The sequence below is a fragment of the Phaethon lepturus genome, unplaced genomic scaffold (assembly GCF_000687285.1).
Source record: "Phaethon lepturus isolate BGI_N335 unplaced genomic scaffold, ASM68728v1 scaffold42901, whole genome shotgun sequence".
Classification (NCBI taxonomy): domain Eukaryota; kingdom Metazoa; phylum Chordata; class Aves; order Phaethontiformes; family Phaethontidae; genus Phaethon; species Phaethon lepturus.
This window is the reverse complement of record NW_010519248.1, coordinates 1-13,235: the sequence shown is the minus strand read 5'-3', so window position 1 is coordinate 13,235 and position 13,235 is coordinate 1. Positions and strand designations below refer to the sequence as shown.

The 13,235-nt window shown below is 42.3% G+C and overlaps 1 protein-coding gene across 1 annotated transcript in view; it reads right to left on the bottom strand.

The window, feature by feature from the left end:
• LOC104628417 (nucleolar RNA helicase 2-like) overlaps positions 1–13,103 on the bottom strand; it is a gene marked incomplete at both ends in the record, with an annotated part of 13,391 nt that extends 288 nt beyond the window's left edge. The window contains 14 exons of the mRNA XM_010296980.1: positions 346–460; positions 967–1,011; positions 1,854–1,988; positions 2,824–2,983; positions 3,437–3,510; positions 3,994–4,113; positions 4,688–4,849; positions 6,077–6,226; positions 6,462–6,607; positions 7,995–8,180; positions 8,824–8,941; positions 10,097–10,275; positions 11,295–11,370; positions 12,810–13,103. Of these exons, the coding sequence (XP_010295282.1) occupies positions 346–460; positions 967–1,011; positions 1,854–1,988; positions 2,824–2,983; positions 3,437–3,510; positions 3,994–4,113; positions 4,688–4,849; positions 6,077–6,226; positions 6,462–6,607; positions 7,995–8,180; positions 8,824–8,941; positions 10,097–10,275; positions 11,295–11,370; positions 12,810–13,103 (1,960 nt within the window). The remainder of the gene's footprint in view (positions 1–345; positions 461–966; positions 1,012–1,853; positions 1,989–2,823; positions 2,984–3,436; positions 3,511–3,993; positions 4,114–4,687; positions 4,850–6,076; positions 6,227–6,461; positions 6,608–7,994; positions 8,181–8,823; positions 8,942–10,096; positions 10,276–11,294; positions 11,371–12,809) is intronic.
• Positions 13,104–13,235: the final 132 nt, after the last annotated feature.

Sequence of the window (13,235 nt, the reverse complement as noted above, 5' to 3'; positions counted from 1 at the left end):
AGCACTGATCTCCCCCAGCGCCGAGTTTCCGGTGAAATGCTCACCCCTCCAGATGCATATGGCATTTAGTTTAATGGCAAGAAAATGGCAGCAGCTGGTTTGCTGGGCAAAAAGAAAAGCCTTCCTAAAAAAAGTCAGTTCAGCAACCATGAGTTTTAGCCATCCTCAAAGACAGGCTGCTTTATCAAGGAATAAAGACAAAGAGGACTGTCTAACAGGCTTTTACTTTTTGATAAAAATCAGCTCAGTCCTGTATCTGTACCAGAGGTTAATCAAGTGACCTGTTAAAATCATGTCCCTGGTTTCCATTCTTAAACCAGTTGTTTCTCCTGAAGCCACCGTCACCTTGCCTCCCGTTTCCAAACTTGGAGAAGCCTCGTCCTGCCTCCTGGGGCTCTTCCAGCTCAGGCAATTCCTTTGCCACCGACAGTTGCCAGCGCCTGGTGTCCCTCCACTGTTCCTGAAACAAGACCAATGTTAACGAGACTTTATGTGCCCGCAGGTGTGTCCAAGGTACCCTGTATCATTAAAAGCAATGTTGAATGCAAAGGCATTTCCAGACAAATCCCACTCTCGCCAACACAGGTCGGCAGATCCCGCTTGGGAGACAACTCGTAATCTTGTGACAAAGAACAAACGATCACAAAGGGACAAGAGCAAATGGTTGACAGAAAACTGGCTAACTCTCAAATACACTGGAGAGGTCAAAACCCACAGTAGCCGGAGAACATACAATTTTGTTTAATGAAATCACGTAACATAGTGAGAACTGAAGTGAGAAAGATGACAGGGTATTTTCTAAGGACTGTGGTGTGCTCTTTCTAATGACTGTGTTGTCTATGGAACACCCTTATTAAAACACAAACCTTACCCTCCCAAACCACCCTATATTCAATCCTATATATGTGAATCACCAAATTCCAAATCACCAAGTCCCAAAGCCAATTCTGGCTACAAAAAACATACCTGTATGTTACTCAGTTCACCGACAGGGATATCAAAGCACACCCCCTATGACAGGAATGAAAAAAAAAAAAAAAAAAGAGAGGCATTTGCTTTCCAAAGATATATCCAATAAAAGAGAAACATAGCCCCAGACAGGCAGCACCTGCAACTGGTCATACACGCTAACTGTAGAAACCAGAAATGCTAGAAAGCACTGTCTTTTGGGAGAAGCTTTTTATCCGAAGGAAAAAAGCAGTTAAAACACAAAAGCGCAAAACCAAATGCAGATTCAAATGCTCTGTGCTGACAGCAGCATTGCCTGCAGTCAGCCTGTCTGTTTGAAGGACAGGCATCATCTGGCACCACAAGCTCTCTGAGAACAGACTTGCACGGGAGACAAGTGTCAGGAGCCAGGCTGACAGTCAGGCGAATACTGTACCTACCGATCAGGTCAGGCAGGCAGCCACTGCCCTGCTCTACAGCTATCTTTTCAATGCAGTGGTATATACTGTTAGCACGAGTTTACAACGAAAGAATAAAGGTCACAAGAACCACTGCCACAATATACATATTTCTGATGCCTTTTTTTTTTTTTTTTAGGGAGAGAATTCCTGCATTATCATTTAGGAGCAACATATCCATTCAAATAAGTGTCTTTTAAAATAACCAATTAGCTATAAGGTTTTGGGTTGAGGGGTTTTTGTTATAGTGTATACATAGGCAGCAGTTACAGGGGGTCTTATGATAGGTTACCGTTTTCTGAGAGATGAGATTGAGTAGGTATAGAGCGAGGTATCAACATTTGTATAACGGTACTTCAGAACTCATACCTCAATCACTGCAAAAACTAGCCATGTGTGTACACACACACACCCTGCCCCTCCTTCCCCAAGGTTGGGCCATCTTACCATTTTCCCTTTGAGGAAACGCATTGCAGATATTTTGGCATCTACCTCCTCACCAAGCTGTTCTTTCAGTCCTCGCCAGGCATAGCTCATGCTACGCATTTCTATTGAACACTGTAACACCATGGTCACAAAGCCCTTCAGGAAACAGAGAAAAACGTTTACAAGACTGAACTTGGTTGGACAGCTTGTAATTTGCTAACCAATGAACTATGCAACAACTTGCTATCATAATGTAGGATCATAATCCTAAGAAATCCGCTTCCCAAAAGTGAAGCAACTAAGAGCCTCCTAAGAAGCTGAGGGCATCCATTTAACCTAGGATTGTATGTTGATATAAAGGCCAAGAGCATTTCTGCGTTTTAGCCAAAAGCAGAGACATATTTATTCAATACATACAGAAAGTTATGGCTAGAAAAGGGGTCAAAAAACCTCCCAACTGATATAAGCAGCACAGCCCAGTCACATGCTATTTCCAAAACTGTGTTACCATGCAACGAACTGGGCCAAGTTCTCCCTAAATGCATCAGAAAAAGGAAGGGCTGTACTTCTCTTCTGCCAAGATCTCTTTGAAATCAGGTAATCACATACTAGGCTTACTTGAAATATTACAGAAATGTTAAACATTGCCTGGAAAGGGAAAACTACAATAGCATGAACCAATCTACCAGCTTGTAAAATTTCATTTGTTAAACTCTCTTAGCGCATCCAAGTCTTCTGTCACTTAGATTTCTGGGGAAATTCTTTTAACTCTCATTACAAGAAAATTTACTAACTGCTATTGAGTTTCTCTGGTTTCCCCCAGAGTGCCACCAAGAGCTGATTTCAGGTAAGGAAAGAGCAACAAACCGGAAGCTGGGGATAACAGCTATTCAGAAGTCCTACTGAAGGAACCAGAGAAGATGCCACACTTGGACTGGACTCAAGCAATTAATTTATCCATTCTTGTTAATACAAGTATAATGTTACTTACCGCAGTTGAGTTGAGTAAGGAGCGCTGCTGTATGTAAGATGCCCCAGAAATATGGGCTAGAGCTGCAGCCAGAGCAGCAACTGCCCCTTTTTCGTCTATGAGCTCTTGAGCAGATTTTCTGAAGTAGTCTACTGCAGAAGGAGGAATGGCCTCCAACAACCTACACAGCGAGAACAGAAGTTTAACAGAACAATAGTTTAACAGCAAAGGCCAGTGTGAAGTGCAGTCGTGTTTAAGACATTAAATTTAAGACAATTTAAGACACTGTCTGATTTCAGACAGCTTTCAAGATTAACAAATTATCTCTAAAGGCCTTGGCTATCACGCTCACACTTCTCTACCACTCATTTAACTCCACACTTTCAGGATGCTGAATACCCACCTTCTCCGTTCATTAAGCCAAGCATCTTGAAAGGTGCGTTCAAAATTGAGGACGTACAATGTGGCACATTTGAAAGCATGGATAAAAACATCAAGGGAAGGCTCTAAAATATCAGCATTCTTAAGGCCATACCCAAGAATCCACAAGAAAGTGTTGCCAGCAAACCCAAGAATCTCTTGCTTTTACTTCACAAGGAAGAGAAACAAACACTTTTCAGGCAAATAAACTTACTTTTTAGCATCATTACTTGAAGCTTCAATTACGTCTGTAGCAGAGGGAACACCTATACGCTTAAATGTAATCCCCTGAAATCAAGAAAACAAATAACAGTTAAAGGTGTTTGCAGCACTCTACAACTCAGCCCTACCTAAATCACATTATTGAGACCTCCGGTTGCTGTTTAGAACATCAACACAGTCTTACTTCAGTTATTTCTAAAGCTAGAATAAAGCTTTTAAGTTCCTGCCTTTGTTAATCCGAAGCTAACTTACACCAATTTACATGCAGATTGTAACACGAGGCACGGCCACCTTCATGCTGTCACAGTCTGCCTTGCCGACATCAACACAGTACTGCCAACATGGGAAAACTCATGAGACATTAGAACAGGCTGATACAAAAGCATTTACAAACACTTACTAAATACCAACATTTTAGGCCTACTGGACTACAGGCCATGAGCCCCATGCTGGACTCATAAGCAGCCTATGGTTACAAAGTCTAAGAGTGGCAGAGTCTTTTTAAGAGCCGCTTAATTTTATTAAGTGGAGGACTAAGGTACAACTCACCGCTTTGTGCTCAACTTGTTTCAGAAGATCTTCTTCCCTTCTCTGAAATAAACAAATGCAGATCCCGGTCCGGCCAGCTCGACCCGTACGTCCAGAACGATGGATGTACGAGTCAACATCCTGCAGAAATTCAAAGTAACATGAGAAAACTTTATGTCATTTAAACTGTTGACATTTATACATTGTAAAAGAGAAAATGCAAGCTAAATTCTAATTCAGAAGCCTAAGAAGCAATACATTATATCTCTATACCCAAACTTGTAACTACACACAAACCACACGGGTTTGCGTATGCTACCCTGCCCAATGCATGCTGCCTCAGGTTTAACAAACACTATTGACATAAGGGGGTTTTTTTTAGAATAAAAAGCTCCACTGGAGTTCCAAAAGAAGAATAAGACAGCAGGAGTATTTTAGAACTGTTATGAAACTCAACAATGTTCAGAAGGGATTCAGAAATACTGAAACAATGTCAAAGGCTATCTTACAACTTTCCAGAGTAACCAAAAACCATCACTTTTACTTTAATCAAAGATCAAAATACAAAAGCTTAACTAGGAAATTCTAGGCCTGCATTTACAAAAAAATCCACTCTATTTGTGAGTCAGAACATACTTCTGGTAAAACAAAGGAATAACCCACTGTTCTGCCACAAAAAAATAAATTACCATTTCTGTTTCCCCTAATCACTTACTTTTGGTGGTGAACACTGTATAACAAGGTCAACCTCAGGAATATCCAAACCACGGGCAGCTACATTCGTTGCAATCAGAACTTCAAACACACCATTCCTAAAGCCTCTTAATGTAATTTCTCTCTGTTTTTGTGGGATATCACCATGCAATGACTGGGCATCCTGTTAGCAAAACAAACCATTAACATGTGATTTAACAGAGGAGTCTGGGCTGCAGTATCTAAAGACATTTAATTACAAACCCCAAAATACTGTGCAGAGCAACAGAAAATAATTACACAGCTGATACCAGAGCCATATAAAGCATCCTACTTCATGATTTGATCCTTCTCTGGGACAATTAATACTCACAAGCAGTAGTTTTACCAAAACATTATTATTTGTAGCATACCAACAGCAGACTGTACAATTTGCAACGTGCCACACCAACAAGGGCCCACTTCAGCTCCCAATTCCACTGGAACAACTGGAAACAACTTTACTTAAGCAGTGCTCGTCAAGAGCTAGCAGGAGACTTGGCTCCATTCCCTGGAAAGCCATCCCAAAACAGGCAGAAGCTGAAGGAAGGTTTTCAGGGGACTCCCAAACCCTACAGGTGAACTGAATGACCTCCACTTTTAATAGGACACGAGAGAGACCAAGTGTTTGACAAGGAGAAAGAGGAGAGTCACAAGCTCAGAATTCAAGAGAGTAAAGCACAACTCACTAGCATAAGAGAAAATCGCGTCACATACTGACACAAGAACAAAGTCACTGATTTAGTGTGAAAGCAGCAGGTCCAGCAGAGAGGAATTGTTGCTGAAAGATTTTAATGCGGGTGGTATATGATATTTATCAAACACCGGGCAAACCATGTATTCCCACCACTGCTCTTTGGCCACAGATTAGTATTTAGTATCAAACAGGATTTTTTCTGAAAATATCCAGTACCTTTCCCCACGCTCAGAAAAAGAGTGCTAACTCAAGCAAGCATAGAAAACCTGCTCAACAGATCACCTGAGGTCTGAACAAGTTATTAAATGACCTTCCAAGGACAACAGAACATTCTGTTCTACCACATTAGGCGGATTTTCTTGAATACTGACTGTTCAAAGAATAAAAGCCATTAAGAGATGGGAATCCAAAGAGCACTATACTAGCTCCTCTTTATTACCATTATTTTTATTTCCTGGTTATTCAGCATAAGCTGCGTATTTTCCATTGAACTGGTCCTGCATGATTTTTAAAGCCAACGGAGTAAATTCATAACCACAATTAGAAGCAGCTTTCACATGTCATAAAACTACCCACAGAAACAACTTCACCCACACAGTTGCAACCTCATATTTATTTCAGGGCATTCAACCACTGAATATCCTTAACTGCTGCTCTCCATTCAGACGCCAGTACCTGTTTGAGCGAAGCATTCATAGCCAGTTCATTTGCTTCCTTTTTGGTCTCGCAAAAGACAATGGTCCGCCCATGGCTGCCACTGTAGACTTGAATGATATCCCCAAGAACTCCTGCTCTCTGAGATGAGCGACACTGTATAGCCAAGTGCTGTTTGGGAAAGAAACATGATAAACATCTATGTTAAATCTAAGCCACACACAGGACAGAAAATGAACGCAAAAATACATTTATTTTTTTACGCTTGCAAACTACTGCTCAAACTACACGGGTCAATCATGTGAAAAGTCATTCCACACGTCCATTTGTAAAGCCGATGCAGAACCCATTTCATCCAGGCCACATGCTCTCAGGACCTGCACGGCTCTGCAGCAGAATCACTCACTTGCACAGTCGTGGCAGTCCTTTGAGCCTTCTTTCCAATCAGGTCAATCTGTTCATATTCATCTTTCATGTATTTTTTTGCTACATCATACACCCATCGTGGACAAGTTGCAGAAAACAGCAGTGTCTGGGGGTTGTTCTCAGAACCTGAGAGGAAAGGCCACCTATTTCAGTCATCACAACAGACTATGAAACTTGAGAACTGATAAAAAAGCAAGAGTTGCTCTCGAATTGAGAGGCTCATATATGCAGTAAGTCAGCTACAAGAAGAAAACTTAGAAGCAATGAAAACATTTTTAATATCCTTTAGACACCAAAGGCAAAACTACAGTAATTTTAACTGGATCAAACCGAATCCTTCATCCTGCCCGAGAAGTACAAGACACATTTCTACATCATCTGCTAAAAATAGCTTAGACCGTGCCTGAAGTCCTCCCACATACCTGAAAGAACTCTTGCGTCAATCCCTCCTTGCGTGGTATTCCAATACTAACTAGCTGTGAACAATATGGCTATGTGCAAAGAAAAAGGCAGGCTAAAAAGGACACTCTGCAGACTGGTGGAAAGAATTATAAAAGAAGATAGATTACCCCAGGTAAAAACAGTTTAACAAACAGCCTCTTGAAAAAGTTGAACAAGCTTTATAGCTCCACAGGAACAGCCAGAAAGAAACACATACTGCAAAAGAACGCTTATCATTCCCTACAATTTATTTTCCCGTTTTGAAGAAAACTTTTAAGATTGTATAATTATGACAACTCTTCCAAAACCTATACAGATTTCCCTTTTAGGAAGATTATCTGTAAGTTTTGGCTGTCAGGACAAAGAACAGCTCTGCAGAAACGGGGAGAACGTAACAGTCAAGTAAAAATGACAGTGGCTGTACTGGGTCAAACCCAAGATCCATGAAGCTCATATACTCTCTCCAAAGTCAAGCACAGTTAACAAAGATGTGAAGAAACACTGCTAGCAATCAGCTTTTTGTTGCTTCCAGGGCCAGAATACCCTTGCTTTTCATAATCCTTGATATCTCTACTTCCAGTAATTCAAGTCACTTTTCAAAGCTTTTGGCATTAGTACAATGTGGCAAGGAAATTCACACTATTAAAATAACCTTCTTCTGCTCTGTACCAGCTACCTGGTGCCTTCACTGAATGCCCATTATATCAGAAAAGAGCAAATATTCTCTAGCTGCCAACTTTGTGTGACAACAAGCACACAGACATATCATAACCCTAACGGTATGCTCAGTCACCTCTCTCAGGATGAGGAACACTAGGGCTTAGGGAGTTGGGTTAATAACGCATAGCAGGTGCTGTGTGTTAAAACCCCCCGCCATCTCCTTCCAGAGATGCCATTCCAGCCCTTCAGCCACCTGTCACCTTGCTTTGAACCTGATCCTCACCCTCTTCTCTGAGGTCCAATACCAGCATTGCACAAAGGATTCAAGTCAGGGGTGCACCAGCAGTTTTCAAAGTAGCATAATTGTGTTTTCTGCATTGTCCCCTGTTCCTCTCCCAATGTCAGAATTTACCTTTTTTATAAGCAAATCCTAAGATTTCTTCCACTTGTTCAGCAAAGCCCATGTCTAACATGTGATCAACTTCATCCAAAACAACGTGCTTCACACTGGAAAGTTCCAGCTTGCTATTCTGAATGTGGTCTTTGATACGTCCAGGAGTTCCCACTAGAATATCAATGCCACTTTTAAGGATGTCAACTGGAAGAAAAGACAGAAAAACAAGGACAGTGTCAGAATGCACAGTAACACTTCTAATTTTAGAACCAAAAAGCTACTGCCCTTCACTTTAATCTCTGCATAAAGCACTACATCCAGTCCAAGTAACAAAAAAGTAAGCTTAATGGCGATCCAGGTTATTGTCAGGAATACCAGCTAAGCCACAAGCAAAGTTACGGCAAGACAGGCCAATTTCCAAACAGCCATTAGCTGGTATTAGAATCCTCCAGAGCTTTATCACAGAAAAATGCTTTAGTTTTTCAGCTAAATTCTTTTTCACAGCTACCTCTGGAGAGAGACACAGCTACACACACATACACAATTGTCTCTTTTTCCTTGGACAGCCGTCTAGTCCCAGTATATCTCCACAGAAAAACCACACAAACATGCAATAAAGAAGAAACTGAAAGCACTAGTCACTTCACAGACCTAGAATCATTCTTTTAAATAAAGATTTATTGGAACTAAAATAATTCAACCCAGGCTGTATGCTTCCTTTGGAAGCAATATCATGGTTCCTGTCCGAAGTGAAACTCTGAAGAGGAAAAAAAGCCAGTTTTATTCATGGAATGCTTTTGGAGAAAGTCAACTCCAACCCAGGTGTAATTCCTTAGTGTTTACTTACGCTGTGCTTTATACGGAGTTCCTCCATAAAAACAAGCCACTGACAGTTTCCTGGTGAGATGCTTGAAGTCTTTGGCTACCTGAGTGGCCAGTTCCCTGGTTGGAACAAGAACCAGGACCTGGAAGGAGTGAAGAGAGACAAAAATGCAGCTGCACTTGGGAGAGAGTGCTAGGAGAAAAGGGTTTACTTCACGCCAAACAGCTCATAGAATGAGAAAGGTTGCACAGGTGCCCACAGCTCCCCACCGTCCCAGCAATGTTTCCTGCCATCTCCTATGAAACCACCTGGTTTCATAGCCAGTGAGGGGAAACAAGGCAAAGCATTACAAGATAACTGGGATATAGACCAGCAATTTGTTTTTCTTAAGTTAATGCCAGAGAAAATAGACACTTCAGTAACGTTACCAAGGACAATGAAGGTGCAGTTCACCATTAAAGGATAGGAACAGTCACTAAGCAATCTGGAATAATAAGATCTGAAAAGATACATAGCATGACACACTCTAGCCGTATACCCTCCTTCTCCACCTATCTTCCTTCCTCCAATATCCATCCCTCCCCGCTCCATTTTCTTTTAAGAACAAAACAATAAAGCCAAGGGCTGAATTCTTCTCTAGAAATCTTTCAGACAATAAGATTTTAAAACTTACAATCACTTTTAAAGTTAATAAAATAGGAGTATGAAGTAGGCAACAAATCTGCAGACTGTAACATTTTTTCAGTCCAATGATAAACAGAGACACTTCATTTGTGTGGGAATATGGTATCTGATCACAGGTATCTTGTTGCCAATTCCATCTCATGCTTAAGTAGAAATGTAAACACCACTAGCATCCATCAAGCTGAATCTCCAGACATGAGGGAAATATAAAAAACCAAAAGCCTTCAGCAATCACCATTGAATTTATAGTGAGAAACAACCTCAGTGAACAGAAACAAGTCCAGCTGACTCAACCGCTACCTCAGAAGAGGCAGGGCATTGAAACCCAAGGCCACATGCTACTTCCTGAGGACAGCAGTCTGGAAGTCCACTAGCTACTACTGCAGCACCCTGACCATTCTCCCAAATGCAGTCACAAGGAACCCTTAACATGAAATGTTTTATCACTGTGATGCTGCAAAATCTCTGTCACACTGTAGGTGCTGAGCTGAGGAAAGTGTTCAGTATTACAAACACCAATAAAGGAGAAAGAAGTCCCAAAGCAATTACAAAATCACTTTTGAAAACTGCCATATTCTAAGGTTTTGGTGTTAACCCTCAAGTGGCAAGTTACTTTTGGTGCACGGCCTCTTCTCCCATCTTGCGAGACACTCTGAAGTCTTTCAGTCAGTGGAAGAGCAAACGAAAAGGTTTTCCCGGTTCCTGTTCGAGCTTGAGCAATTAGGTCTTTGCCATCATATATGGGCTGAAAAGTCTTCACTTGCACAGGGAACAGGTATTTTACACCTCGAGCTGTAAGATAATCCAAAGGCGTTTCATTAAAAGGTGCTGATTCTACTGCAAGCTGCACAAACTATTAGAAGCCCCCATATATAACTAGCCCAAATACGCAGGACACATCACGTCAAATCCTGTCCACAACAGAAGGTGCAAGTTAGAAGAAACACACACCTGTGTGTCTTCTCTTCTACTCTAGATCAAAAAGTATTCCCCCTTAAACACAACAGCTGAGGATTCACAATGAAATAAAGACTTCTTTATAAAGTCTGGCATAAGACAACTCGGCGGGGACAACACCAACCATACATGTTTTTTCCAATACAGCCCAAGATTTTGCCATAGCTTGGTTTTGAGGGCAAGGGAGGAGGTGAGGATGTTTACTTTAAGATATTCTAAAACTTGAGATTTTGCACAATGGAATTGAAACAATCCATCCAAGAAAAACTTCTGAGCAAGAAAAAAGTAAAGCAACTAGGAGTATTTTGTCTGGGAAACAAGAATCTCACTGTTTCGCAACACAGAGAACAAGAACTCTACAGTGGTTACGTCCACAACAAAACTAATCTAGAAGAGATGAAAATGCCCAGAAGTATAACAGTAATCAGAGACAATCTGTTCACTGGAGCCAAACAGTCCTCATATGGGAAACACCATTACACTTATTTAAGAAGTGATATTGTAGACAGCAGGTAATGGAATTTAAATAAAGATACACAAAGTAAAACGATACTGATGAGGAAAGAAACACTGTCTCCAGAATGTATGTGTAAGAATAACCAGGCCATGGAAGAATAAACTCACCTCAAAATGACTGAACTTGAAATGGAACAAAACAGAAACTCTGTTCCTACTGACAACAGTAGATTCTATGAACCTACAGTCACCACTCATGTGCGTGTTCTTATCCCACAATAAATATAAGACAATTTAGGACAATTTAGCTGTGGCTTCCGTGTCTGCTTCCACGAGTAGTAAGAGAGTGCAATTCTAGATAAATACTTACGAAAATTTCTTTTGTCACATTAACTAACCTTTGAGAAGGTTAATGGTGTCTTGGGAAAGAGGGAAATTGGTGAAGGCGCCTTCTTTTGCTTCTTCTGTCAGCTCCTAGCAGGATAAAAGAAAAAAAACCCTTATTATCCCTAAGAGATAAGCAAATAACATACCCTACATAGGCACATGAGAAAAGCTATGCATTTACTTTATCACTGCAGTTTTGCCAGCTACCTCCTTTCTGTTTACAGAAAAAGAAAACCCTTGTGATGCAGGCACCCTACAAAAATGTCATGACAGCGTAAAGTGGGAAACTGGAATCCAGCCACCCTGTATTAGAAGACAAGGCACACTGACACAGACTGCACCCGTCAGTGTGAGAGACTGACGTTTTCACATCAGTCCTAAGTAAAGACTTCCTGTCAAAGGTCTTCCTACACAACTACTGCTATCTCATCCATAATTCAAATATAACCGCCTTTTAAGACCCACGGCAAATGAAAGGGAACAACCGCCCCTTCCATGTGATCTCACAGCATCGTGCACATATGCTTGACAAGTCAGGAAAGAGAAATTACTTGTTAAAAATCTTACCTGGAGTCCACTGAAATAATTAAAAAACTGGTTTTCGCAGCAAAACTTATTTGGTGTCACAATTCACTGGGTGAAGCAGGACTTTCCCTCTAAATTACACCTATTTGGTATACCACGCGCAAACAGCTTCTTAGCTTTGCACACCAATAGATCCTTAAAAGTCATTATTTAGCTTCTGCTTCAAAGACCCAAGAAACCACATCTACACCCAATGTACCCAAAAGCACTCTCTTGATTCACATTCCCAAAATGTGAATCATCTTAAACAAAAGAGAAAACTACCCACAGAAGGCCCTATACAGGGGAAGGCAAACTTTGGGGCCCCCTCGCACACATGTTCAAGGCCAAGGGTGAAATCCAAACAGGCAGAACTCCAGAAGCAGGAATTAATAAGGATAATTGTGACCTTCCCTGAGGGGACACCTTGCCAAATACTTCCTTGAAAGGGCCTGCCAGCAGAGAAAGCACCGTTAGAGCACAAAGCAGCGCACATTTATGGGACAATGACTGCCTATGCAGCACAGAGAAACCCTTCTGCTGAAAGACACAGAACAGGCTGCTACGCAAAGATGAGCTAACGTGTGGAAACTGCGTCCTGCAGGCTAGCCTCCTCCACTGCAGGATAAACTACTCCAAACAGGTGGGTATATACTACCAGGGGGGAAAAGTGTGACAAGGAGAGACGGCTACCACGTGTTGGTGTATGTACTGCTACGCTTCACTCACCCACTTGCAGCTGGGGCAGAAACAAGCATGATGGAAGCACTCCCCAATGCCCAGGACCGGGTGCCGTAAATCCATGGGGAACAGTGACAAAGACTGCCTAGAACGCAGCCTAATGCTCCCACAGCCCTCACATACCATGTATCCACACAGTACCTGCTACGTATTAAGCCTGCTCGCTACCAGTGGGACTTTAACTAAGCAAAACAAGGGCTCTGCGAGCAGAACATTACTACCTCTGCATCACCGTCCTGCTCTCCAGTGGCCACATCAGCAGACGTGCTCTGGGCTGCCGGGGATGTCACACCATTGCTTACAGCAGAGCATGGTTTCACCGTATGCTCAGAGTCCTCGCTCCCTCCAGACAGACCATTGCTCTTCTCTTTGATTTTTTTTGTCTTCTTGGGCAGGGGGGGCTCAAGGTCACCGTCGGCCAGCCCGCTCTCCTCGGGCTGGGCCTGCTCGCCCTCGGCCTTACCACGCCGCTTCAGCTTCTGCCGACGCTTCAGCTTCTTCTCCTGGGCCTCCTCCTGCCGAGGGAAAGCAGGCGTTAGGCGGATGAACCGCCTCCCGCGCCCACCCGCTCTGACAACGCATCGTTATTCGGCTTTAACGCCTGAACCCCCGTGCCCGGGACGCTCCCCGGTTCCCCCCCAGCCCGC